The sequence below is a fragment of the Ovis canadensis genome, chromosome 18, assembly GCF_042477335.2.
Source record: "Ovis canadensis isolate MfBH-ARS-UI-01 breed Bighorn chromosome 18, ARS-UI_OviCan_v2, whole genome shotgun sequence".
NCBI classification, from domain to species: Eukaryota; Metazoa; Chordata; class Mammalia; order Artiodactyla; family Bovidae; genus Ovis; species Ovis canadensis.
In genome coordinates, this window is record NC_091262.1 from 38049894 (window position 1) to 38075651 (window position 25758).

The 25758-nt window shown below is 50.6% G+C and overlaps 1 protein-coding gene across 1 annotated transcript; it reads left to right on the plus strand.

The window, feature by feature from the left end:
* Positions 1–802: 802 nt before the first annotated feature.
* LOC138423756 (liprin-alpha-1-like) lies at positions 803–24781 on the plus strand. Its single transcript, XM_069560047.1, has 15 exons — positions 803–919; positions 2013–2117; positions 2587–2757; positions 3318–3333; positions 3659–3707; positions 4419–4521; positions 4742–4945; positions 6862–7008; positions 8392–8508; positions 9320–9403; positions 13555–13778; positions 15577–15808; positions 20503–20645; positions 21497–21657; positions 22913–24781. The coding sequence occupies exons 1-15, from the start codon at positions 803–805 to the stop codon at positions 22972–22974; spliced, it is 1935 nt and encodes a 644-aa protein (XP_069416148.1). The 3' UTR covers positions 22975–24781.
* Positions 24782–25758: the final 977 nt, after the last annotated feature.

Sequence of the window (25758 nt, forward strand, 5' to 3'; positions counted from 1 at the left end):
AGATTGACGAAAGCCCTGTACCCACTGTGAATTCATTTTAAGTGCCTGGAGCGAGGTTGGTCAAGCCCTTGCTGAGCTCAAGTGAGGGAGTCAGTCAGGGAGGACGGAGCTCAGGGTGAGTGAGGGGCAGCTAGCGCGGCGAGTCCTTGTCACTGGGGTGGGTTCTGGGGACACACTTGAGTTCAGTGGTGCCCTTTCAGTAGCCTCACTGGAGGCTTGTTTGGGGACTAGAGGAGGCAGAAGCCCAATTAGAAGACGTGCTCATTCCTAGTGGTGGTGGTTTCTGAAGCAGTTTCTATTTGGTTTGACTGTGAACCAGTATCCTTGCAGGGTCATGTTTGATGGTGGGCCTGAGCTGTGGGCACAGCCTTCCTTCTCCTGCACCCCACACTCATCTGTCATCTTTTTGGCAGCCCCTCCCCCCTCTCTGCACCCTTGATGGTGGGCCTGAGCCCAGCCCCCCTGTTACCACGGAGCCCCTTGTGACTGAGTGGGTTCCAGGTGCCAGGCTCCCGGGAGACGTGCTGGAGGCAGAGCCTTCGTGCCATTTCTTCTAGAGACAGCAGTGCTGATGGTCGCGGTGTGAGAGTGGTGGTCCTAGTGTGAGAGCAGTGTGTCTGAGAGTGGTGTGTGAGAGCGTCGTGTGTGAGTAGTGTGTGAGAGTGGTGTGTGTGAGAGCAGTGGTCGTAGTGTGAATAGTGGTGGTCGTAGTGTGAGATCGGTGGTGATAGCTCGGGTGCTGAGGTATCTAACTGTGAAACAGCAGTTGCCCCTGAGTGGGGGGCTGCCCCCATCCGCGAGGATGGGTTGCAGGAGGGCCCGCCTATGGGCACTTTTCCAGTGCTGCATCCCCAAGGCAAAGGCCAAGACAAGGAAGAACTTGGCCTCGGCCCAAGTCCTGGAAGCAGAGCGGCCTGAGGTGAGAGCAGCCGGGGGCTGGGCCCGTCGGATTGGCCTTCACCTGGTGAAGCGTTGGAGTTGTGTTTCATTTTGTTAGCATGGTTGTGGGCCCTGCCGGCCAGGCATTTTGGCCTTCTGGGCAAGATGGACCCCAGCAGGTTGACCTTGTAAGTGGTTGTGCAGGGGCTGAGTGGAGGACGGGCGGGGGCCCCACAAGAAGGGAAACACTGTCTGGAGGAGTCACTGGGGCACGTGGATTGAGCTCTAGAGTCAGTCCTTGAAGCAGAAAGGCTAAGCCCCTTAACCTCTCCCATCTTACAAAGCACAGAACAGTGTGTCCAGTATCTTAATGACGGGTACCTACTGCTTATGTGTATAACATACACCCTCATAGCTTCACATGTGTACTACATGCCTCTTAACAAGTGTTGGGCAGTGTTCTAGGTGCTGAATACTCAGTATGTAGGAGGGGATATGTAGCTCAGGATTTTTTTATTTGTGTAAAGAAAACTAGAAGAATGAAAGACTCCATGTGGTTCAGTTTGAGCAAGTTCACCACGTGGACGGCACCGCGTGCATGAAAATTGTGATAAAATGCATAAAACATGAATTTAACATTTTCTCCAGTTTATTGACTGACTGGGTGACTTCAATGGAGTCAGGCTAACAGATGGCCTTGGGGTGCCATCAGCCTTTTTCCCAGAGGAACACTCCAAAGCCTGATGGCCTTGTAGATGTTACCTTTCTTCCTCACTCTTCCCAGCAGATCTAGGTCACTTGTCTGTGTGTCGTTTAAGAATCTCTTTATCCACTTTGTTGTTAGGTTTATGTTTAGGGAAGTTTCTCAGACTTCCCTGGGTCTTGAGAAGGCAGGCTTGGATTCCGGGTTCTCCCCAGCTGCGTGCCTGCCAGGTCGAGGTGGAGGCTGAAGGCCGGTCTAAGTTGTGGTGGTCTGTGTGGTCTTGGGGTCAGTGGACCCCCTCTTCTCTGGAGGGGCAGGGAGACCCTTTGTGTGGAGCCTGGAGAGACTTGACAGGGTCAGTCTTCAGAGTCTCGCTCTCTTTTTAATTTGTGTTTGCATTTAGTTACTTACTCATTTCACTGTTTTCTAGGAGTTGGCAACATCTACGGAAGAGGAACTCAATGTATGCCGGGAACAGCTTCTTGCAAGAGAAGAAGAAATAGCTCTGCTAAATGCAGAGCGGAATAACACCAGGGTCAGTAGGGGAATTCTCACGTGTTGACATTTGCCCCGCGGGGGTCACCGCTGGGCTCCGTGTTGCAGTCTTTAAACTCTGTCTGGTTTTCAAGTCATTTTTCACATCTTCCCACTGAGCAGACCAGGGTAGATCAGTTTGGAGTCGCATACTTTGCTTCAAATTTATGATGAGAGCTACTATAATTTTAGTACATTTGAGGGGGGAATTCTCTTAACTTACAATTTTGTCCATGCTACAGTTTGTGTGGGGTCTTAGTTCCCTGACCAGGGATTAAAACCCATGACCCCTGCAGAAGTGTGGAGTCTTAGCTACTGGGCCACTGGGGAAGTCCACTCTAACTTTAGACTGAACTGGCAGGATTCCGACTTGCCTTAGCATGTTTCCACTGTAGCATGAGGCTGAGAGGGGTTATCGGCCGTGAATTCAAGCATGAGGTTGACGGTGCTCCTTTGGCCCTGCCCTGCAGCTGCTGCTGGAGCACCTGGAGTTCCTGGTTTCCCGGTATACACCATCCCTCCAGACGACGGTGGGCAAGTGGCAGGCGCAGTCCCCAGCCGGCATGACCAGCGAGCTGGAGGTGCTCAAGTCTCTGAAAATACTCTTTGAGCACCACAAGGCCCTGGACAAGAAGGTACCAGCCACCCGGCCATCCTGGATTTGTACACTTGCAGCCTTGTTAGGTGGATGATGCATGTATTTATGTAACTAGTTGACTTTTGAGCTTCTTGAATTCTTGTAAATACTTTTTTTCTGTAAGAAGTCAGAGTTTTATATGGTTAAAAAGTGCTGCCTGCATACATGCTCAGTCATGTCCCAGTCTTTGTGACCCTGCGGACTGTAGCCCACCATGCTCCTCTTTTCCTGGGACTTCCCAGGCAAGAATACTGGAGTGGGTGGCCATCATCTACTCCAGGGTATTGTCCTGACCCAAGAATTGAACCTGCCCTCTTGTACTGCCAGGTGGATTCTTTACCATTGGTCCACCTGGGAAGCCGCCAGTTAAAAAGTATTAGTTGGTATAAATGTCTCAGGATTTATTACATTCTGTATATCAATTTGCAATTAAAAACTAAGTCACAGAATTATTTTAGGATAACATTTTTTTTCCCCTCTCAAACTTAGAATTTAAAGCTGTTAATAAGCAGATTTTTGATGTTAGGATCAATGAAATACATTAAATGTATTCTGTTATAGTAGCCGCGTGTGAGGGTGAGTATACAATGGCAACCCACTCCAGTACTCCTGCCTGGAAAATCCCATGTGTGGAGGGGCCTGGTAGGCTTCCGTCCGTGGGGTCACGAAGAGTCGGACGCTGCTGAGCGACTTCACTTTCACTTTTCCCTTTCATGCACTGGAGAAGGAAATGGCAACCCACTCCAGTGTTCTTGCCTGGAGAATCCCAGGGACAGGGAAGCCTGGTGGGCTGCCATCTATGGGGTCCCACAGAGTCGGACATGACTGGAGCGACTTAGCAGCAGCAGCAGCAGCTTACACTAAGAAGTGCACTCACGTATATACACACATCAACACACGAGGAGCACTTGAAAGGTGTAGTTTGTTAGAAGAATTAGGTGCCACGCATAACAAGGTAAGTTGGATCATTCATCGTGTAATTTCAGTTAGTTCAGTTCAGTTCAGTTCAGTCACTCAGTCGTGTCCGCCTCTTTGTGACCCCATAGATCGCAGCACACCAGGCCTCCCTGTGCATCACCATCTCCCGGAGTTCACTCAAACTCACGTCCGTCGAGTCGGTGATGCCATCCAGCCATCTCATCCTCGGTCGTCCCCTTCTCCTCCTGCCCCCAATCCCTCCCAGCATCAGTCTTTTCCAATAGTCAAGTCTTCTCATGAGGTGGCCAGGGTACTGGAGTTTCAGCTTTAGCATCATTCCTTCCATTCCTTCCAAAGAAATCCCAGGGCTGATTTTCAGAATGGACTGGTTGGATCTCCTTGCAGTCCAAGAGTTTGTCATTTGTATCCTTTCATTTTAAAAAAGTATGAAGGCTGTCGTGGTGGACATCAGATGTTCTTTATCTTTCTGGTTGAGGACCAGCCCACCTGGGTTATTTTAATGACTAGTAAACTAGACTTGTGGCTCAGAGCTGCAGGATCTCTTAAGCACACCTTTGTCCAGGAGGAGACAAATTCTGACTCGAATCACCTGGTTCTATTCGGGATGGATAGCATCACCATGTATTTTCTTTTTATGCTGTATTTTCAGTTTTGAGTTGAGTTTTTCCAAATGGAGTTTTGCTGTCTTTACTTATTTCTTTATTCTGATGCAATTTTTTGGTTTTCGCTGATGATTCTTAAAGAGAAGAATAACCTGAAAAAGATACTAATGGACAGGGTGCTTGATGTAAATCACAAGCAAGAAAACATGCCAAGCGCCAATGGAAAGGCATGTCCTCGGTCTCACTCTCTGTCTGGTTCTCGTCTTACTATCCAGTCTGTGCAGGGCTGTTGAGACCTTTCACCAATGCACCATGTAGGTCTGAGTGGCCGTGAGGGTCGTGTGAGCCCAGAGCGCAGAAGGCAGTTTTGACTTCACCGATTTCCCGGAAGTGCTGCGTTCCCTCCCTCCCAAAACAAGGCTGTCTAAGGTTTCCTTTCCCCCTTAGAGAACCCGCGACGAAGACCTGGCTCAGGTGGTCGAGCTCAAGGAAATCATCGAGAAGAAGTCACGGGAGCAGAGAGAGATGAGGGACCGCCTGGCAGCCCTCTCTGCCCACGTAACAGAGCTGGAGAAGGACCTGGACATGGCCAGGAAGGACCTCCTCAAGTCCAAGGAGGTGAACATGGAATTACAGCAGGACGTCCGTGAAGTGAGTGACAGTGGACGTGTCTTTGTCCTGAGGCGGAATGTGGGTCCCTTGTCCTCCCCGTGATCTCAGCCTTGGCATGGCTGCGTGAGCAAGAGCAGAGCACTGGCGAGACCACCACTGGCTGCCTTCCCGCCTCTGCGTCGAGGTCTCTGGGGTAGAAGAGGCCTGGTCCAGGCGGTCCGTTGGCAGTGGACCAACATGAGGGCAGTCCTAGCGCTGTGCTGCACCCTGGGTGTGGACTCCTCATTTCCACAAGTTCTAGGGGGCCTAGTGTGTTCCTTTTTAAAAAATTCATTCATCCACTCATTCATTTATTGGAGTATAGTGCTTACACTGCTGTGTCAATTTCTGCTGTACAGTAATGTGAACCAATCATATATATATATATATATACACACACACACAAATATCCCTGTCTTTTAGATTTCCTACCCATTAACTTCACCACAGAGCACTGAGTAAGGTTCCCTGTGCTTTTCAGTAGGTCCTTACTCGTTGTTGACTTGATGCATAGTATCAGTAGTGTATATCTGTCAACCCCAGTCTCCCAGTTCATCCCCCTACCTGCCTGCTGAATATATTCCCGATGATGCTGAAATTTCCTTCTGATTCACTCAGATGAGTCTGAACATCTGTGGAGCCCGCTCTCCCGGAGAGATGGGAACATGCTGTGTGGGCTCTGCTGAGGCAGCTTGCCTGAACATCTTCTCTAGTTTTCTGAGGTTCCACTCCTTGAAAGGATGTGTGACAGTGATACCAGCGGTCAGACAAGTCGAGTGGCGTTTTCTCACCCTCAGATCCTCAGGCCCGTGCTGTGTAACCATGCAGAATCAGGATGTTTCTGGCGGTCGTGTCTGCGGGTGTCGTGATTTATGAGAAGCTCCCTAACGGTCACTGTGAAAAACAGAAGAGAGCTGGGGGCTCAGGCCTCCTCCTGTGAGCCTCGCCTCTCCTCTCTGCGCAGAGAGACAGTGCCCACCCTGCCCCACCCCTCCCCCGTGAGACCGTCTCAGAGTGCACCCCTCCAACATGTGGTACAGCAGGTGTACTTGTTTAGTAGCTCGGTGTGACTAATCTGTCTGAGAACTCAATACAGAAATATTTGCACATGTTTGTATAACGTGTTCACACTACTCTTTGGCAACAGGAGGAGATTAGGTGGCAGAGATTAATACACAGAGAATTCTGGAAAAAGCGTTTTTAAGACCTTTCACTTTTAATGTTAGGACAACATCGGTTACTTAGTGAGCATGGAGGGACCTGAAATGGATTTTGAGTCGGTGGACAGGAGTCGCATCGGCAGCAAGCTCTGCTCCTGGTTTGAGCATTTCCTACATGGGGTGTAACTGCTTGAGAAGAACTAGGCTTGAGAAGGCTGCTCCCAGTTGTGTAACACTTTGACTTCTGTTTCTACTCATTAATATTCTTATTTAATTTTGAGGAAATTGCATGAGATTTTTCCAACTTTTACCTGAGGAATGAGCCTCAGAGCTCCCTGTAGGATCTGTTGAAGGTCCCTCCCTGTTCTGGGTCAAGCCCGTGTGTATGATGTAGGAGACAGAGATCCTCATTTCATGCCAGATACCTTCCCTCCTGGAATTCTTGCAATGACAGAGTAGTTAAGTGTACTTTTTATTTGCTGGTTGGGTTTATGATGTAGAAAAGAAGCTTGGTAAATCGAGTGGCCAGACAGACGTTAAGACAGATGGGTGCCATCGTGGCAAATGTGACATTTGAGGTAGGCGTGTTTTTGCTCACATCTCAGAAAACTGCCATGTCTAGGACTTTAATTTTGAGGACGCTAATTTTATGTTTGATTTGAAACTTAGGATTTAGTCCCGCTTTTTTACTCTTAAGTGTATTGGAGTATTCTATGATAATGACTTACCTTTTCTCCTCTGCAATGCCTGGTGTAGGCTATGGCCCAGAAGGAGGACATGGAGAAGAGAATCACTACACTTGAGAAACGCTACCTCGCTGCACAGTGCAAAGCCATCTCTGTGCACAACCTCCATGATAAACTTGAAAATGAAATCGCAAATAAGGATTCTATGCATCGACAGGTAATAGCTTTTTCTGAACTGTGTCTGACTTCTGTAGTAGTGAATACAGAGGAAGGAAGGTAAAGACCTTTTCATGTGACTCCCATGTTAGAAATCAAGTCCCAGTGTAAAGTTCTTATGACCCTAAAACACTGCGTTCAAAAGTGTGGATGTACATCATGATAAATCAGCTGTACTGAAAGGAAATACGTTTTTTAAAATTGAAGGTGACTGCAACTTCGAGGTTTGAATTATTTGGGATTTGGGTTGACCATTTTGTGGAATTCCACTCCTGACTCTTGTTTTACTTGAATCTGTTGGCTTGTTAGCATTTTTACTGAAAGAGCAGAGAGCAGCAGGGAACTTCACAGCAGCTGGCTGCCTGTTGGGAACTGGGGTCACTGTGACAACAGGCAGGGTTAGAGCTCCAGTCTGATTAGGGTTTGTACTTCCTGTGGTTTGGTGAGCTTTACTTGCTCCTGTTCCTGTGTGGTCTCACTGAATCAGGACTTAATCAGGAAAACCAAATCTGGCTTCTCCAAAACAAAGTGAGTCAGTCTGGTGTGTGACAAAGTGTATCATTGGCCCCACTACAAAAATAAAATACTAGAAAGCCATTGAAATGTATGATGTGGAATGCTAATTAAGAGCATTGCGATATACAAAATAATGGCTGTAAAAGGCAGATCAGAAAATACTACGTACCATATGCTGTTGTTTTCTGAGGGTTTTAAAGCACATCTTATTGTTTATGTATGTACATAGAGTAATACACATACAGAAGAAATAAGAAAGCTGCTTAGAAATAAATGCTAACCTCTCAGGAAACCGAGCGTATAGATCATTTCATTTTTTTTTTCTTTTTCAAAAAAGAATCTGTCTAAATGTTATGCACTGCAAGTTTTCTGAGTAAGATCTGTTAAAAGAATAATCATGCATTTACAAATATTAGTTGACTGGCATTTCCCCAGGCACACTCTGATCAGGTCTGTATTTCAGAGGAGATGAAAGCCATATTTTGGCTTACAAGCTGATGGCCGTCTGCGGTCAGTAGGGTTCCCTTCAAATGATGATTCTGGTGATGTTTTAAGAAGGGTCAGTACTGACCCTTAACTTATCAATAGGAATGAATAAGCTTCTACAGAAACCTGATCTTCTTTAATATATAAGAACTTTTTTTTTTAAGACTTCTTTGGAGACGTTTGGAAAAGCAAATACTCTGGCAGGAGGTGTTCTGCCCACTGAGACCAAGCCCAGGAACAGTGAGAGAAAAATTACCCTGACGCGGCTTCCGAAACAGAAATAATCCTGTAGACTCATGCATTTAGGTTTTGTCTCAGCTTACTAACAACGGCAGAGGCTGCACCGCTTGGCCTGTTTTGATGTTCTGCTCTCCCTTTGTAGAAGGAGGATAAAGACCGACAGCTGCAGGAGTGCCTGGAGCTGGCAGAGCAGAAGCTGCAGCAGATGCTGACAGAAGTGGTGGCTGAGCTGGCTCAGCCGGTGGCTGCGCTCTCCAAGGTGCTGCTCTTGGTCCCCGGGGGGCGGGCGCGGGGAGGGCCTGTTCCCTTGCTGTCCCACTGTGCCCCTCCCCGTGCTGCTCAGTCCACAAAGGAGCGCAGACACCGGGGTCGTAGTGCCCGTCTGCGATGGGAGCGCTCCCTGAGTGTCAGACAGTCCCCGCTCCCGTGTCATCCCTGCGTTAACTTCCCTGCAGTTTTGTCCTGTGCTCTGTGTGTCCCCAGGATGCTTCAGCTCCAAGTCACTGCTGCTCAGAGTTCAGTCAGCAACTCAAAGCCTAGCAGGATAAAGAACGAAAAAGATCCCATTCTCGTTAAGAGATGGCCAAAATAGCTCTGTCATGAACACAGTTTTAACTCTTTATTTATATATTGTTGAATAAGTCACAGCAGGGCACGGTGCAGACCCAGGGCCCCACTCCCAGCTTGCAGTCCCCAGGAGCCTGAGGGTGAGAGGCCACGTCCAGGAGACGTGGCGCTGCTGGGGATATGGTGCCCACAGTCAGCCAGCCACCCCATCCTTCTGGTGGGATAGGTGTTGCCTTGCACTGCTGGTGGGCACTGGCTGGGCATGGAGAGGCGGGCCGGGCCTGTGCTGGCCTGGCTGTTGGAGAGTTGCCTGGAGCTCAGGGAGCACCTGAGGGGCCGGCCAGTTTCCAGAGGAGGGTGGTATCCTGTGCTCGCAAACCCTCCCCGAGCAGGGTCACTAACAGCCGCCAGGGGGGCGCCCTCCTGCCTGTGAGCTTCCCCTCAAGGGTTGGTTTCCTCTCTCCCCTGGCATCTTTGCTGTCTGTCCCAGGTCGGCCTTGCAGTCTGAACTTTTGTCTTCCGGAAGCTCTGCCACTAAGGAGGCGAAACTTTTGGAACTTACCTCCCAGCTTAGGAAGGAAGAACGTGTGCCCTCGTGTGTCCCGTGCTTGCCACTGCCTGCTGCCCGCGCTGGCTTGTGCCAGGCAGTCTGAGGAGGGGGCATGGGGCCAGGGGAGCACCTCTCCTCTCATGAGCCTGTCACCAGCACCCTCCGTCACCCACGTGTCACACATGAAGCTGCGCTGGCTGCGTGAGCAGGCGTGCGGGTGTGCCCCCCGCGAGCCCGGGGCCAGTGGTCTGCACAGAGCATGGCCCGCTTGCCGCCCCTGCGGTCACAGCCCGCGTACCATCAGGACAGGGTCGCTGCGAGCGGAGCTGACGCTGTTCTTGGCCGACAGGCGGGAGAGAGACCCAGCAGCATGGAGGAGAGGGGCCTGTGGGCCAGAGACGCGGCCGGGCGGGGCCGGCGCTGCCTTTCTCCGCTGCTCCTGTCTCTGCCGTCCAGTGTGCGTGTGTGGCCCTGTCTGCTGCTCCAGGGACCCAACCTCGGGAGCAGGGCCAGATGTGGTCTCTCGTAGGTGGTGGGCAGGGGCCAGGGGGTCCCCACGTTCAAGGAGGACGCTTGTTGCTCTGACCAGCCAGGCTGGGGAGCTGCTCAGCATACAGTTGGACCTTACGAGTGGCCCTCAAACCTGAGGGAGCCAGCCCGAGGCCCGTGAAACGGAAGGCATGGTGCCCAGGTGTGGAGGTGCTTGCCTCGGACGTGGCGCTGGAGTCCCACATGCCAAACTGCTGGTCCAGACGTGGGGTATGTGTGTAGGATGGCTGCTCCTAGGCAGGAGGAGAACCGTAGTTGCGCTGCAACAGAAGGCCCACCAGGAAAGGGCGATGGTGGAGGCTCTCATTAGAGAGCCCTGAGAGAGGTTTCCCGGAAAGGTTGGCCACACAGTGGTACTGACCATCCAGGAACTGGAGTGGGGATCCCAGGTCCAGCCTCAGGTGTCAGTACTGTCCCCACCATAGCTGTGTTCTTGGGCCTGGACTGCAGAGCCTCATATGTGGGCTCCCAGGGGCTGTGGTTCTGACTCCCATCATGAGACCTCGGTGAGGCTCCCTCTCTGCTTTAGCAGAGAGGCTCAGTGTCTCCTGATCAGGGGTGCACTTCCTTACTTTCAGAACTGCTGCTCAGAGCTGTTGAGATTGGGATTCTGTTTATGACTAAGCCAATTCAAAGTAAACTTTTGTTTTGCTTTAAAAAGATTTGAATGCTGATGCCTTATGCCTTCATGCTAGTCAATAAGCGTGACAGCATCCACAGGCAGTGTGTAAAGGAACAGACATAGATGTGTGCCCACAACCCTTCCAGAAAGCATCAGTGAAGCGGAATCACCAGTGGCCCCGATGTTACCAGCCGCTGTGCTAGAACATTCTTCTAGGTCCACCCTCACCCCTTCGTTTCTTTCTTAGAAGTTTATTTCTGGGGCTTTGCTGGCAGTCCAGTGGCTGGGAGCCTGCCTTGCAAGGTCAGGGACGCAGGTTCGATCCCTGGTTGGTGAGCTACGATTCCACGTGCCACGCGGCAATCACATCAAAGGAATCCCGCATGATGCAGCTAAGGCCCGATGCAGCCAAATCAATAAGTTTAGTTCAGGATCTTTTATATAATGTGATAGAAAAGATTGAAGCAAGTAAAAGCAAGCATTCTCATGTTCCAACTCCAGCCATCTCTCTTTTTATTTGCTTTGGAAAATGTCTGAGAACTTCTATCAGAGCAGCTCAGTGGGCAACAGTCTGGTGGAGGTTCAGGGAAAACCTGTCCCAGCTGCACCGGTGCCCTAAAGACGAGGCCCAGAACCTTCGCCGAGGTCGGCACTTGGGCGACGCTTGTCTGAGAGAGACCCATGGTCACTACAAGTTCTGCGGCACATTTTTCCCCCACAAAACCCAAGATGACACCCATACCTCACTAGAGAGCTCTCTTCACCCTGACCTGTGGGCTGGCCCTGAGGTGGGGATAGTTTTGTCTCCGGTTTGAATTTTACATGTGAAACCTGCGCCAGTTTCCTGAGTGACCACTGAACTGCAAAAGCTGAAAGCAAGTATAAAGCAGTTTCACTTACCCCAGGGACCTGGCCTCCTTGGATCTAGAAGATCAGTCGGGGAAGGAGGAGTTTTTCTGTGTACAAGTTAGTGTTAACAGTTGTCATCCCGCTTCGTGCCGACACTTCACGCTGGGCGCGAGGTCCGCCTTTCATCCCGAGGTGCTTTATGCTTTCAGACAGGAGAGTAGCCATCCCGCAGTCCACGAAACGTCTGTTAAGAATTGACTCTAAAGCACTGTATGTATCTTTTTCAGAATTCTCTCCTATGGGAAGTTGAAAATGCAAAAAAGCATTTAGAAGAAATGCAAAACGACAAGGTCCTTAAATCTCTAAATCCTTTAGAAATGTGTTAAGAGCTGAACTGAGCTGGGTTCATTGTCACAGTTATTGCAGATGCTTAGCGGAAGTGGAGTTACATTTTCCTTATGGCTAGTCCACTGCTGTAACGTGTATAGCGTTTCTGGTTTTGAACATTGAATGTGATTTGCATTATAGGCGGATTTAGAGTGTGTGGCCGTTGTGTGTGGTTCAGAATTCTAAGTAGTCCTTTCTGGGTTCACCCGAAAGCTGAGACAAAGCATGAGCCTTTCACGTGGACAGTGCTGTCCGTCAGAAAGATAATAGGAGCCACACACACAATCTAAAATTTCCTAAAAATGAGCGGGCTGCTTTACATGCTTTTTTCACTGCGAGTCTTGAAATCTGTGTGATTTCCACATCGAGCTTTGCACCGGCCTGCGTCACATCCTCAGGGTGCTGCACAAGGCGAGTGACTGCCATGGCTGACAGCACAGAGCTGCCAGTTTGAGTCGAGTGACTCGGAAACTTGGCCGTTTGACGTGTTTTACCCCGTGAGGAAGTGAAGTGGGGTGTAGAGGAATGAATGTGAGGAATGCCCAGGAATGCATGTGAGGTCCATGGAAACAGTCTAAAGCAATGAGAGGAGCGAGGGCAATAGAGTGAGTCCTGTCCCCCACCACCCGAACCCAGAGCCCAAGTCCAGCTTCTCTCCATAGACTTCGTTGTCGTCAATGGCTTGCCATGTTTCCTCCAGAAGCTTTTCTACACCTGAGATGTAACTTCTTATTCATTATGGTTTAGAAGGGTTAGTATTGTTCTGAGTGTTTCTATTTGCTATGGAACACCTAGAGTACAATTTCTCAGAATGAAAATGTTCAAAAATGTGCGATTTTAAGGCGAGAGAGTGGAGAGGATGTGCTGATCGGGCTGATGAGGGTGAACCCATAGGCAGCTAGTTCACCAGAGCGGAGCAGGAATGATGGCAGGTGGTCCTGGAGCCAGGAAAAGGGGTGGCCCAGCCCTGGGGAGGGGTCGTGACGAAGACAGAAAGCGAAGGTACTGGCCGCGGGGGACAGGGAGCCGGCAAGCCAGCAGCTCGAGGCTGCCCCTCCATTGCTTTGAGGTCATGTCTGGGAAAACAAGGCAGGACCTGGGTGAGAGTGGGGCAGGGGGGAGATTTGCGGAGAGAAGGGTGTGAGGTGTGAGAGCGGGAGGGCGGCACGGGGCCCAGCAGGCACTCTTGCATGCGTCTCAGATGACAGAGGCGCCCTTGCGGTGTGAGGGGCCATCCCCAGAACAGCCCGAGGGCCTGTGCCCTGAGAGGAGAGCCACGGGAGGCTGGCCCTCCCATCCACTGGCTGCCCCTGCTCACTCCTGTCTGTGCGTGTTCAGACCAGCCTGGAAAACGGAGGGCTGGGAACCCGCGAGGACGGCACTCCTCAGCGAACTAGTACCAGTGATGACCGGTGGGGTGGACCCAGCGGCTGCGGAGCTGAAGGGTTTTATTTTCTAATTTTCCTTCAGCCTGGCTGATGGAAGCAAGGATATATTTTGTAATTTTCGGTTTTTGTCTCTGACTCCATCAGGGCACCCTTGTGAATAACCTCATAGGATTGCCTTCCATCCACGTGAGACCTGAATGTCACCAGGCCATCTAGGAACTGGATTCTCCTCCTGCCCGTTTCTTCAGTACTGCTCGCTTAAGAGATGGCAGTGTCTCATAAGCAGGGCCCATTTGTCCAAAGTCAGAGCTTCCATGTAAAATTGTGTTCAGTTCCTGATAGACTTGAGGTGCCCAGAATGTTGCTGACGAGACGTGGTCCTCTCGTGCCCAGGTGCAGCCCCTGAAAGATCAGGACTGGGAGCGCGAGCAGCAAGCCAGCGTGCTGGCCAACGTTGGCCAGCTGTTCGAGACTGACAAGGGCGTGTCAGACGGCGAGGGTGACCGGGTCACCCTCTTCAGCATGCCCGCTCTGCTGTCGCCCCGCGGTGAGGCCGATGCCAAGACTCCGGCCAGGAAGATTCAGAAGCAGCTGGACAGGATCAACGAAGAAAGCTGGTGGGTGTGCCTGAGCCCAGCTCCCCGGAGGCTCGGCTTCTCTGAGGAGCTGTCTTCTGCTTAGAGAAGTCTGAGTGTTCCATAGTGAGAAAACTGACTTCAGGTCTGCTTCGAGACTTTTCAGTTCTGAGATTGCCCTTGATTATAGAGCTCAGTCAGCCAGGGCATTCTGTCCACAGTGTGGTGTCAGCACTCTGTGGGGGGGCGTTGTGGGGTGTCCCCCCCTCAGCTCTGGGCCCCAAGGTGGGTGAGGTGCCGAGGCAGTGTCCCCTGTGGCCTGTGCACCCTCCAGCACTGAGTATTCGCCCTCGTGTGTCCCTCGGAGCCTTCTACCTTCTGGTGAAAAGCCACCTGGAACAGAAAAGCTGGGGTTCTGGGCTTGGCAAATTCCCACTCAGATTTGCATTTTCCTTTTTAACTTAATACACTGTGAAGATTGGCTTGTTGTAAGACAGTGACCCAAGGACATGTGTTTGAGTTTTTCTCATCTCATCAGTATATTTAAAATGTTTTCTTTAGACCCAGTCTTGGCAGTTAGAACAGTTTACAAAACAGGATAGAACCCAAAGGCCCTCCTCGTGGTGAGCAGGGGACCCTGGGTCTGGGTGCAGCCGGGTGGCTGGGGCCCCGAGGCCTGCCTGGTGCCACACCCGCACAGCTGTGCCTCCTGTCCCGAGTCCACGTTCAGAGTGGCCGCAGGCCGGTGACCCTGCACAGGACCTGGCAGAGCTGCTGCTCAGATTGTTCTCATCCCGTCACCCCTGGCGAGGTGCCCGTTCCTGCCAGTTGAGTGCGGGGGCTCAGGGAAATGGCAGGTGTGAATGGCACAACCAGCAAACGCAGATGGTGCCGCCTGTACTTTTGACGCTGAGACAGACTGCTTTGTGGGCCGTGTTTGAGCACAGACAAGCTCAGAAAGATTGTCTTTCCTCATCCCTGTAGGAAATTTCGAACACTTCTGTATTAATATTTTTATTTTTAGAGCAAGTTGTCAGGTAAAAATGATTTTTCCTTATGCAACAAGTTGACTTGATGTTAATGGTAAATTCTGTCCATCAACTTGTCAACAGTGAAAAACTTTCAAGATGTATAAGTAGAAGTGAAACTGGAGAGTTTACTACCTGTAAGGATCTTGTATTTTAATTGGAAAATCATTTTATTTGCATAATCATGCATTGAATCTGTATATAAAATCATCCATGACACATTAGGGGAGAAGAGCAGTAACTGTGAATTCTAGGTCAATGCAGCACATTGACCTGAATCCAGAAACTCACACAAAGCTGGTGGAGAACTTCATCAAGTGATGCGTTTGCACATACACAAGCTGAAAACAGAATGAAAAGTGCAACTCAGCACTTCATCTGGTCTGGAGACGTGTGTAGAAACTCCAGCTTGCTCGTGAATGGCTGTTTTGGTTATACGGAGTTCCAGATTCCCAGTGGAAAAGCTCTGAGGCACTCACGTGCATCTCTGCCCTGAGAGCAGGGAAGGTAAAGGTGGTCAGCTTCAGGTATCTCCTCACAGGGAGAGTCACCACCCAGGCCCCATCAGAATGTTAGAGTCAGTAAGTCAAATCAAACGTGAATGATGAGGGGCCACTTTGTAAGACTCAATGATAAGTAATTCTAAGTTTGAGAATATTCCAAAGAGGGAACGCTGAACCTTTTTGCTGAGATGTTAATTGAGCAACTCTTCCTGGAATTTGCTAATCGTGACACAGAATGCAAGCCCACATTTGCTGTCCAGACATGTTCCTCTGCTGACAAAGGCAGGTGATGATTTTATTCTGTTTTAGGTTCATCCACAGAGACAAGGAGAACACGGGTCAGCGGGCGGAGGGGATTGAGAGCAGGGTGGGCAGTGGGAGCTTCAGCAACCTTCGGCGCTTTAATTCCTCGAGCTCCCTCAACCTGGATCCCGCCTCCTCGCATGCCGGCTCCTTCCCGCCCAGCAGAGGGCGCTCCATGCCCGAAAGGAGGCAGCAAAGCCCTGAGCCAGAAGAAGACAAGCTGGGCTTCATGACTCTGGTATGTGTCTGCCTCCTCTCTGCCGCGTCCCTCCCGGAGCACACTGGTTTTCTTTTGTTTGTTGGTTTTTTCTCTTCTTACCCAGAAGAAAATCAGGTACATTTGCTCGCTCAGAGGTCTAAGATTTTTAAAACTGCCTAGTCTTGAATCGGGCTTCCCTAGTGCCTCAGACGGTAAAGCGTCTGTGTGCAATGCAGGAGACCCAGGTTCGATCCCTGGGTTGGGAAGATCCCCTGGAGAAGGAAATGGCAGCCCACTCGGGTATTCTTGCCTGGAAAATCCCATGGACCCCGAAGCCTGGTAGGCCACTGTCCATGGGGCCGCAAAGAGTCGGACACGACTGAGAGAAATCATTCCATAATCACACAGCGACAAATGAGTCTTGATATTTAGACCCCTGGCTTAGGAATCTCAACTGGTCTGCTCGCTGATGGGCCTGGCCGCGCGCTCAGGCCAGCTCTGCGTGTGAAACCAGGTTAAAAGCCCGCTGCCCCAGGGCCCCAGTGAAGAAGTCTAGCTTCCTCACTCTTCCGAGTCTGAAAACGGGATGACGACCTAGGGCTTTTGGTGACAGAGTGTGCGGCTCTAAAGCACAAGTTCCAGCTTTCTTCCATGTTTAGCTTAGGTTTTGTGAGTGCATTGCTGTTTACCCCATGAACTCATGTTTACAACACTCTGCTTTGTAACTGCGCTTGTATTTTCACTTTTTTTTGGTTACCACCCGTTTCATGTTAGCTGCATTGTTAGTCGGCATATAATTAAATTAACTGTGAATCATTTAGTGGCATGTGAAGTGGTAACTAGTCCATTTTGTGGTCTTTGGAGACACTTTTTATAATTTGCTTCGTTGGCTAATTAGTTGATATTTAAAATTCTGTGACGATTTCTCTGTAGTTTCACGATTGATTTCTTTCCGAGTGTTTGTAAAAGAACAGTTCTGTATATTTTGTCCTGCTGTTGGAGTTCTCTGACGGTGTGTCTGCTTTCATCAGTGGTTTTGATTTCCTGGCTCATCCTGTTGTCTGCTCAGTGGTTTTCAGTCCAGACCCCAGCTTCCCACCACTGCCCCGCCTCACCCCCGAGGCTGCAGCTGACCCATCCATCTCCCCTTCCCCGTCCTCCCACCTGCTCTGGTCATAGCAGCGCTGTGGTCCACAGCAGGTGTCCCCTTAGTCGGGTTTGTGCTTTGTCTTCATGTCTCATCAAATGGTGTTTTCCCCCATAGCAGTAAGTTTGAATTAGCATAGCACTATGCAGTTACAAGCGTAATGTAGATGGATCCTAAACTGCATATCATGTGTCATTCATAAATGAGATTATCCTTACCTAAAGAAATGATCTTCTTCAGTGTAGAATTAATGGACTTTTGACACAAAATCCTTTCTGTGTTGGTGCTTGTTTTTAAGACTATAAATCTCATCACCTTTTGCACAGTTAATGTCTCTGCTAGACTCTTTAAAAAGCATCTTCTATGGTTAATAAAATGTAAAGACTGCACCTGCTATTATGCTAGCTTTCTTTCTTACATATTTTCACAGGGAACCTGCTTTAATACATTTATTTTGAGAACTTTTAAATCAAATTCTAGGTAAGAATTTTGTGTTAATGTCCAATAGATGGTTCGATTTGTTCAGTGTTCAAATAGGTATTATGGTAACTTCCTCACCAGGTAAATTACTATTTTAAAGTATAACATGTTTTCTATGAAGAGAAACTAACTTATAGAGAAGTTTGGCTGAGAATAGACAACTGTTAAGGGCCTTTATTGTACAGAATGCTGTGCTTTAATAGATCATGAGGTTGTAATAGAATTGTATCTTCCTGAGTAATAATTTATAGTGTTTCTCTAGTAAATCTTGAATAGCTTATTTAATTTCTGTGGTCCAAAGAAATGTTCTGTTTCCAGTTACATGTTCTCTAAATGTTCATCTCACTTATATGTTTGCCATCATTTTTGGTATACTGTGTTTGTCTGTACTGATTCTTGAATTTTTAGCTTCAAATTCGCAAGAAATCTGGTTTCTCTTCATTTCTTTGCATGCATCTATCAGCCTAGTGATTTAAGGAAGCATTGTTGAAAGGTAAACTATTTAGTAATTTAGCATGCCTCTGTTTCTCTGTGAAGTATTAGAGAGTCCTTATCATTTTACATGAATGAACACTGTGTGGTTATGTACTGGTGAATAATTGACATTTTAATGGAAGTAATGAAACTCACCCACCACTGGGTGCTGATGGTTCTGTTGGAAATAGGTCATTTGTTGGGACAATTGTAACAGTTTTCCGGTCTCCCACTTGTTTGCCTTCTAATCATCTCATGCTTATTTATAATAGACGCAGTATTATTTACTATTTTAAAATTTTCCTTTACTTATTTTTTTGGCCATGGTGCACAGCTTATGGGATCTTAATTCCCCAACCAGGGATCAGACCAGTGTCCTGGCAGTGAAAGTGCCAAGTCCTAACGTCTGGACCACCGTGGAATTTCCGCTTAGAGTTTTTTTTTAAACAAATGACTGAATCAGAGCCATAGAAGTTAGATTTGGGGGAAGCCAATTTAATGACGGTGGGTAGCAGTGTGCAGGAGACTCTCTGTGCCAGGCACCGTGTCGAGTGCTTTCCGAGTCTGTCATCTAATCCCGCAGACGCCAGGTGAGGTCCAGGCTGTTGTTATCCCTATTCAGCAGACAGGGACACTGAGGCTTAGAGAGGTCGAGCACCGTGCTCAGGCTCCCACACCCAGCAGTGTGGTTCGGACTGGTCTGATCAGAGCCTGTGGTGCCATCCAGCCCGCTTTGCTCCAGAGGTTCTCGTGTCCATCACGGCATCCCTGATGGAGGGAGCATCAGGAGGGAGCTCGCTGCTTCTCCCCTTTGGTCACTTGGTTGAGCCCCTGTTGTTGGAGTCCAGTGCCCCGAGGGCTGGCCTTCCTTGTCCCTCTCCCACTCCCAGCCCGCTGATCGAGCACTCCTGGGGCCTTCCTGCAGGACTCGGGCAGCCGTGCTCCAGTTCAGGCAGCTCAGTGCCCGGGAGCCCTTCTGCTGGGCACAGGAGAGCAGCGGCATCACCCTGGGGTTGGTGCCCTGGGTGTGCCGCTCGCCCGCTCTGTGGCCTGCTTTGCCCTCCTGGTAAGTGAGGACACGGCACTGCCCATCCTAGTCATGTGGGCACCAGTGGGGCGGCTCCCATCCTGGGGGAGGGCGGCCAGGCTGTGGACCCAGAGCCTTCCTTAGGAGGAGGCCCGGGGGAAGGGGCTGGCCGTGGCCCCTGACTCAAAGGCAGGTGTTTGTCTCCACTGAGTCCATAGTCAACCCAGGTGTGTCACTTCCCTGCTCTGTTCTTTGTTGTTTTCTGAATTTTATAAGTGCTTATTTTCACTTGAATTTGAGATTGATCCCCGTTCAGTTCCATGTGGATAATTTCTAGCCTTTGTAGCCTTTTGTTGTCTGAGGTTTCTTGGTAGAGGTCAGGGGAGGGTGCCCAGTTTATCCAGCTGCTGTTAAATGAGTTCAGCTGTATTTTGCACTAAGTCACTTTGTTGTCACCAAGCTCCTGTGGGGCTGCACGGGACCAGTGTTCTTTACAGAATCCCATTAAAAAAGGACTGGTTAGTTGGTTAAAACAACACGCTCATTGTTTATAAAAATACTTGCCATGCATGGTTCCTCAAAGCTCCCCTGCTTAACCACACACCCAAATGTATAAGTGAGACCTGTCTGGACCCTGAGGGGTTCATCTGTTCCCCACACTGTTGCCACCAGTGTCTTTCCTATCTTCAGACCCAGGACTAGCGGAAGAGCTGGGAGTCCAGGCGAGATCATCTTTTTCTTTTCTTTAGTTTATTTTTTAATGGAAGGAAAATTGCTTTACAGAATTTTGTTCTTTTCTGTCAAACCTCAACATGAACCATCCATAGGTACACGTACATCCCTTCCCTTTCGAACCTCCCTCCCATCTCCCTCCCCAGCCCACCCCTCTAGGTTGATACAAGATTATTTCTTAGTGAAGACCTAGGAGAGCTTTATGTAAACCCCAGGGAACAAATGACACTCAAACTGGATGTAAGCACTTCAGTGTGTAGCCCCCGGTCTGTATGTTACTGAGAAATACAAGCCAGACACATGGTGTTCGCATGGAGGGCTTAGGTACCTTTTCTGTGTTTGACTTGTTGTCATGGGTTCAGTAACCTGCATCATCACTACAAATGATCTTGGGTGGTGGTACAAGCTGTTTCCTTTTCTCCTTCAAATAGAAAGGTCTGGACGGCTTTGCTGAGAGGTTTCTTACTCTCACTAGTGGTGCCTCCGAGCAGCATCTGACGATGAGCACAGTCCTTTCATCAGGGCAGTTCATGCGATGCTGTGTTCTCGGTGCTGGCGTGGCTCTGCTGTCCTGCCTGGCAGGGCCATCTGGTCGCTGGATTTCAGGGAGTGCAGAGCCCGGCTGCAGGGAGGCTCCCGTCCGGGGTCTCTGCACTCAGTGGGGTGCTCTCGCTGCTCCACCGCCCGGCTTCTCATGAACAAACAGTCCTTTAAGATGGCATTAAGTTGGAACAAGGCTTTTTTTTGTATTTGGCGGATAGCATAGCTAATATATTTTCAAGTAAGTTTCTGGTTATAATGTAAAGCCTGTGTGATAGCCTTTTTCGACACAGTCTATTGTTAGCCAATTTTACACTTACCTCACTCCCTCAGCTGCCAGCTATACAGGAAGAGGTAGAAGATGACACCATCAAATGTGAAACCTCGACCTCCGCCTCGCTGCGGTCCTTTCGGCTGGCCCGGCTCACGGGCTCACTGCGCACAGCCAGCGATGAGGACATCAGGGACGCCTTCAAGTAAGGGGCCTGCTCGCCTCGTCGTCAGTTTCAGGAGCCCTGTGCCTCTTGTCTTGAAAGAGTTGCAAGGATGGTTGTAAAGGAATCCCACTGGATTCGGTGCCTGTGTTTAGTGGTGAACTTCAGGTGCTGGGGTAGAAGAGCTCAGTGACCTCAGTGATTTTAGAAAACATCTGTCTCTACGTGTTCACTCCTGTGGGAGGTCTCTTCCGGCTCTTGCTAGAGGTCTGCCAGGCCTGGGGCGAGTTCCTGATGGTTACGGCTCCATGCCTCTCGGCTTTGCTCTTGAGGGTCCCTCCCTCTTCCCCAGGGGTCCCCTCTCAGGAGACTGTCTGTCCCCTCCTGTGACTGACACTGTTCTCATTCAGACCCCCACCTGCTGAGCTCCCGTCGTGAGCCAGGCAGCACTCGATGGAGGGCACATGTGGTCACCTGCCCAGCAGCCCTGCACAGTGACCATCACTCTCCTGCCACGGCCGAGGACGGTCACCCTGCAGGAGGCGGGGGGAACTGCCCAGAACTGGGGAGCTCGCCTTCTCTGGGAGCGTCGTCACCTGCCCAGCAGAGACCCTGAGGGAGGGTCAGGGCGCCCTCTGCACCAGCTCGTCTGGAGTGAAGACCTCCCTCCTTGGGGGAGGGCTCCAGTCAGAGAATCTCAGCTTCCTGGGCCATTGGTTGTGGCCGGAAGCCTGCATTGCTCGTGTGGAGTGTGGGTGGTGAAGGAGACTCCACTGTCTGCTGCGAGGTTGAGGCGTGGGTGTTGCTGGGTGGCCGGTTCTATCAGTAGGTCTTATGGAGGGGTGTGTGTTTGCACAAGGGTGCCTGTTAAAGGTCATTTTCTCTCCCTGAAGTGCGACAGGCTCTCAGGACGGTCCCGGGGGCAACCCCAGCAACAGCAACAGCAGCCAGAAAGCCCCAAAGAAGAAGGGCATCAAGTCTTCCATCGGTCGTTGGTTTGGCAAGAAGGAAAAGAGCCGGCCTGGACACACCAGCAAGGAGGCGTTAGGACCAGGTGGGTGCTTCACCGTTCAGAGGGAGGAGGGTCTGCATGTATGTCCCTTCTGTGTCTCCCCCGCTGTCCCCATGAGGCTCCTGTCACTCATGCTAGGTGTCCTTCTGGGAGGAGTGGAGGAGGCGTCTGTCTTCTCTAGGGTCCGAGATGATCAGATCAGTTGATGAGTGGATGGGTGGACGGGTGGATGAACAGATGGCTGGCTGGATGGGTGGATGAACGGAGCATGGAATGAGTAAAGCAGATGCTTACTCCGATGAGAAACGTATTCTACGAAACGGATTGAGTAGGAGCCGGGCAATGACTGTTTCCTCCAGAACAGTGACAAGTGTTTGGAAACGGCCTAAGTGCTCATCAGAGAGGAGTGAGGTACGATCTGTGGGCACCCCACAAGGAACAGCATCCCCTCCTTCCTGCCACTTTCCCCAACCCAGGAGCTCATGAGGGGTTCTGCCCATGCCCCCCACCCCAGCCCACAGCCACGCAGGTCCTCCGGGGGTTTCCTCATCACACAGTGTTATCATCAGGCCCCCGTCTCTCTCCGCTTCATCTCCTTAAGGACAGGGTATGTCCCTGCCTTTTCAGCCAGATATTTGTTGAGTGTCTTCTTTTTGCTGGGTGTGGGATTTACAGGGTGAGTAAAACAATGTGGTCTGGAGCACAGTGAAGGGAGAAGAGAGAAAAAGGAGCAGATTATTCAGTGCTATCCCTCTTGTTAGTAAATACAACACTGAGCTGGATGGTGCATTGATTGTATACCAGATGCTGTGTGTGCCCCTTACCAAGCAGGTGCTGCCACCTCCCGATTTACAGGGGAGGAGACAGTGATGGTCGCGCGGTGAGGCAGTGGTGAGGGCAGGTTCACATCCACGCAGTGGGACCATGCACTTTGCCGAGCCCCAGCCACCTCTCTGGTGGATGCAGTAGGAATGAGATGGTTCTATGGCATCACTGATTCGATGGACATGAGTTTGAGCAAACTCCAGGAGACAGTGACTTACAGCAAAGCCTGGAGTGCTGCAGTCCACGGAGCAGCAAAGAGCTGGACACAACTGAGTGACTGAACTAAAACCTGCGTGTGTGCTAAACTGCTTCAGTCGTGTCTGACTCTTTGTGACCCCAGGGACTGTAGCCCAGGAGCTCCTCTGTCCATGGGATTCTCCAGGCCAGAATACTGGAGTGGGTTGCCATGCCCTTCTCCAGGGCATCTTCTCAGCCCAGGGATCGAACCCACATCTCTCGTTATCTCTTGCAGTGGCAGGCAGGATGTTTACCGCTAGCGCCACCTGGAAAGCCCCAGGGAACGCTGACAACTAGGAAATGCAGAAAATAAGGGGGCTGCTCCTAAGTTAAACTAGAAGACCAGCAAGCACAGGATGAAAAGAGGAAAACACACGAAGAGCAACAACAGTGCCAACAGAAACAAGCCGGGATGTGTTCACCCACAAAGAAAATATCTGTGCCATTCGGAGGAGGAGCCCACCAGCCCTTGGAGGGACAGTTGGAACCGGAACAAAAACCGAGGCCATGGTCAGCAGTGCCCACCCACACGGCCTGAGTGGCGTGGTGTCACTCACCGGCTTCCTGTGTCCCCAGAGCTGCTGGGGGTGACATCTGAGTGCTGAGGCCAGGCAGCGTCCCCAGGTGAGCTAAGGCATCCCTGCTCTCCTTCCAGTGCTGCTGTGGGGCTCTCTGTGGGCGGCCACCCTCATCGCCTGCTCTGCCACCCGCTGGCGCCGGGCTGTCCCCCTGGGATCCTTTCAGCCCTTGAGCTTGGGTGTTCCCAGCCCTCTGCCACGCCGGACTGGGACGCAACTCAGGACTTGGGCTTGAGATATCAAGGAGACCGTGAATCTGGAAGGACACAGCCCTGGGGCCCTGGAGTGAGCATGTGAGAAGAGCAGGAGAGCAAAGCCCCCTCCGGGAGGCAGCAGAGCTGGGGAACGTGCCCACACCCACCGCTGCCTCTGGCACAAGTGCCTCTTCTTTGCCTCTCCTTGGCCTGAAACAGACCCCAGCTGCTGCTGCTCCACAGGTGATTCCTAAAGATGCACATCCTGCAAGAACTATTGTCCTGTTGCTCTGGGGCTGCCTAAGTGTGCTCAGGAGCGTCAGACAAGTGGGGCTGCCACGCCTGATGCTGGAGGAGGTCCTGATGCTGGCCTAGGGCCTGATGCTGGACTAGGGTCTGATGCTGGACTAGGGCCTGATGCTGGACTAGGGTCTGATGCTGGGGGAAGGTCTGATGCTGGACTAGGGCCTGATGCTGCAGGAAGGCCTGATGGTGGGGTAGGGCCTGATGCTGGATGAGGGCCTGATGCTGGGGGAGGGCCTGATGCTGGAGGAGGGCCCTGATGCTGGGGGAGGGCATGATGCTGGGGGAGGGCCTGTTGCTGGGGGAGGGCTTGATGCTGGGTAGGGCTGTTGCTGGGGGAGGGCCTGATGCTGGAGGAGGGCCTTATGCTGGGGGAGGCCCTGATGCTGGGGGCAGAACATCTGATGCTGGACTAGGGTCTGATGCTGGGGGAATGTCTGATGCTAGACTAGGGCCTGATGCTGGAGGAAGGCCTGATGCTGGGTAGGGCCTGTTGTTGGAGGAGGGCCCGGATGCTGGACTAAGGCCTGATGCTGGGGGAGGCCCTGTTGTTGGAGGATGGCCCGGATGCTGGACTAAGGCCTGATGCTGGGGGAGGGCCTGATACTGGGGGAGGGCCTGATGCTGGGGGAGGGCCTTATGCTGGGGGAGGTCCTGATGCTCGACTAAGGCCTGATGCTGGGGGTTAAACATCTGATGCTGGTGGGAAGGTCTGATGGTGGTGGGCAGCCTGCTCCCAGATGTACACAGAGTTGTAATTATAAATCTCTCTGAGAAATCTTTGTTTCATACTTCCTGACCACCTTGCTATGTTCTTTTTTTCTGAAGCATAATTGCTGTGCTTTTATTGCTGTGCTATGTGCTTTTATTCTGAAGCATAAAAGCAAATCGGTTTGCTTTCTGCCGGACAGCAACATGAATTAGCCATAGGTGTACGTGTGTCCCCTCCCTCTGGAATCTCCCTCCCACCTCCCCCTGCTACATTCTTGTTTCTATGGATATATGAATAATAAAGACTGTTGACTAAAATAACATGAAAAGCTCCCACACACAAGCGTGCACACGTACACTCCCTAGTGCATCTTTCGGGTCCACGTCAGGGTTGCCCTCGGCCACCCCGCCCTGGGATCCACAGTGAGCCTCGACACCTGCACTTTGTTCCCACCCTCGGCCTGCTGCCCACGCCTCAGCAGCAGAGGGGCCCTGTCCCTGCAGGTGCTAAAGTGATGGAGTCCCTTGTCTCCGGAGCCAAGGACATGAATACCAGGTCGATCGTCCTTTGGGGACACCTATACTTCCACCTTCTAGCCTTGCCATTGTATCCATCCGTTTCTCTTAACAGAATGTCCATGTGATGACATGGGCTCCCATTACCAGCTCTGGTCTGTTCTCATTGAGAGTACAGCTTACCCTTGGCACTCTTTATTGGCAGTGGGAAATTTTGCTTCAGTACTTTATTGAAAGAAAGCAATAAATAATACTGTGATAAAAAATAGTTCAAAAGTAGACTGTACATACTTTGTCACATATTCAGGAAGTTCACAAAACATTAATAGAAAATCAGAATGTTAACAATGAATTGTACAAGGAAAGGCAGAACACACATGTAAAGAGACGTGCCATCTGTGTCTGCTGAGAGATCAGCTGCATAATAAGGCACCATGATCTGAACGCATCTTTTGCTGGCTGCTTTAATGTGCTGCTGAAAAAGTAAAAGTTATATTTGCTACTTATACTATCCAAAATGGCTATGTCATCAAAATCTAAACATGTATGCCTAGGTCCATTCTTTAAACATGTTTACAAACAGATGTAAAGAGATGATTTACATCAGAAAAATAAGGCCTTTGTCAGAGCTGCACTATGCTGTCTGTCTGTCGGGGATGTGGCGCCCTCACTGTCCAGCTCCATGGCTCCACAGCAGGTGCAGGGCATCGGGATTGGTCCTCGAAGAGTCTCACCGGAGAGGAGGGATCTGGGTCCACAGAGACTAGGTTACAGGAGAG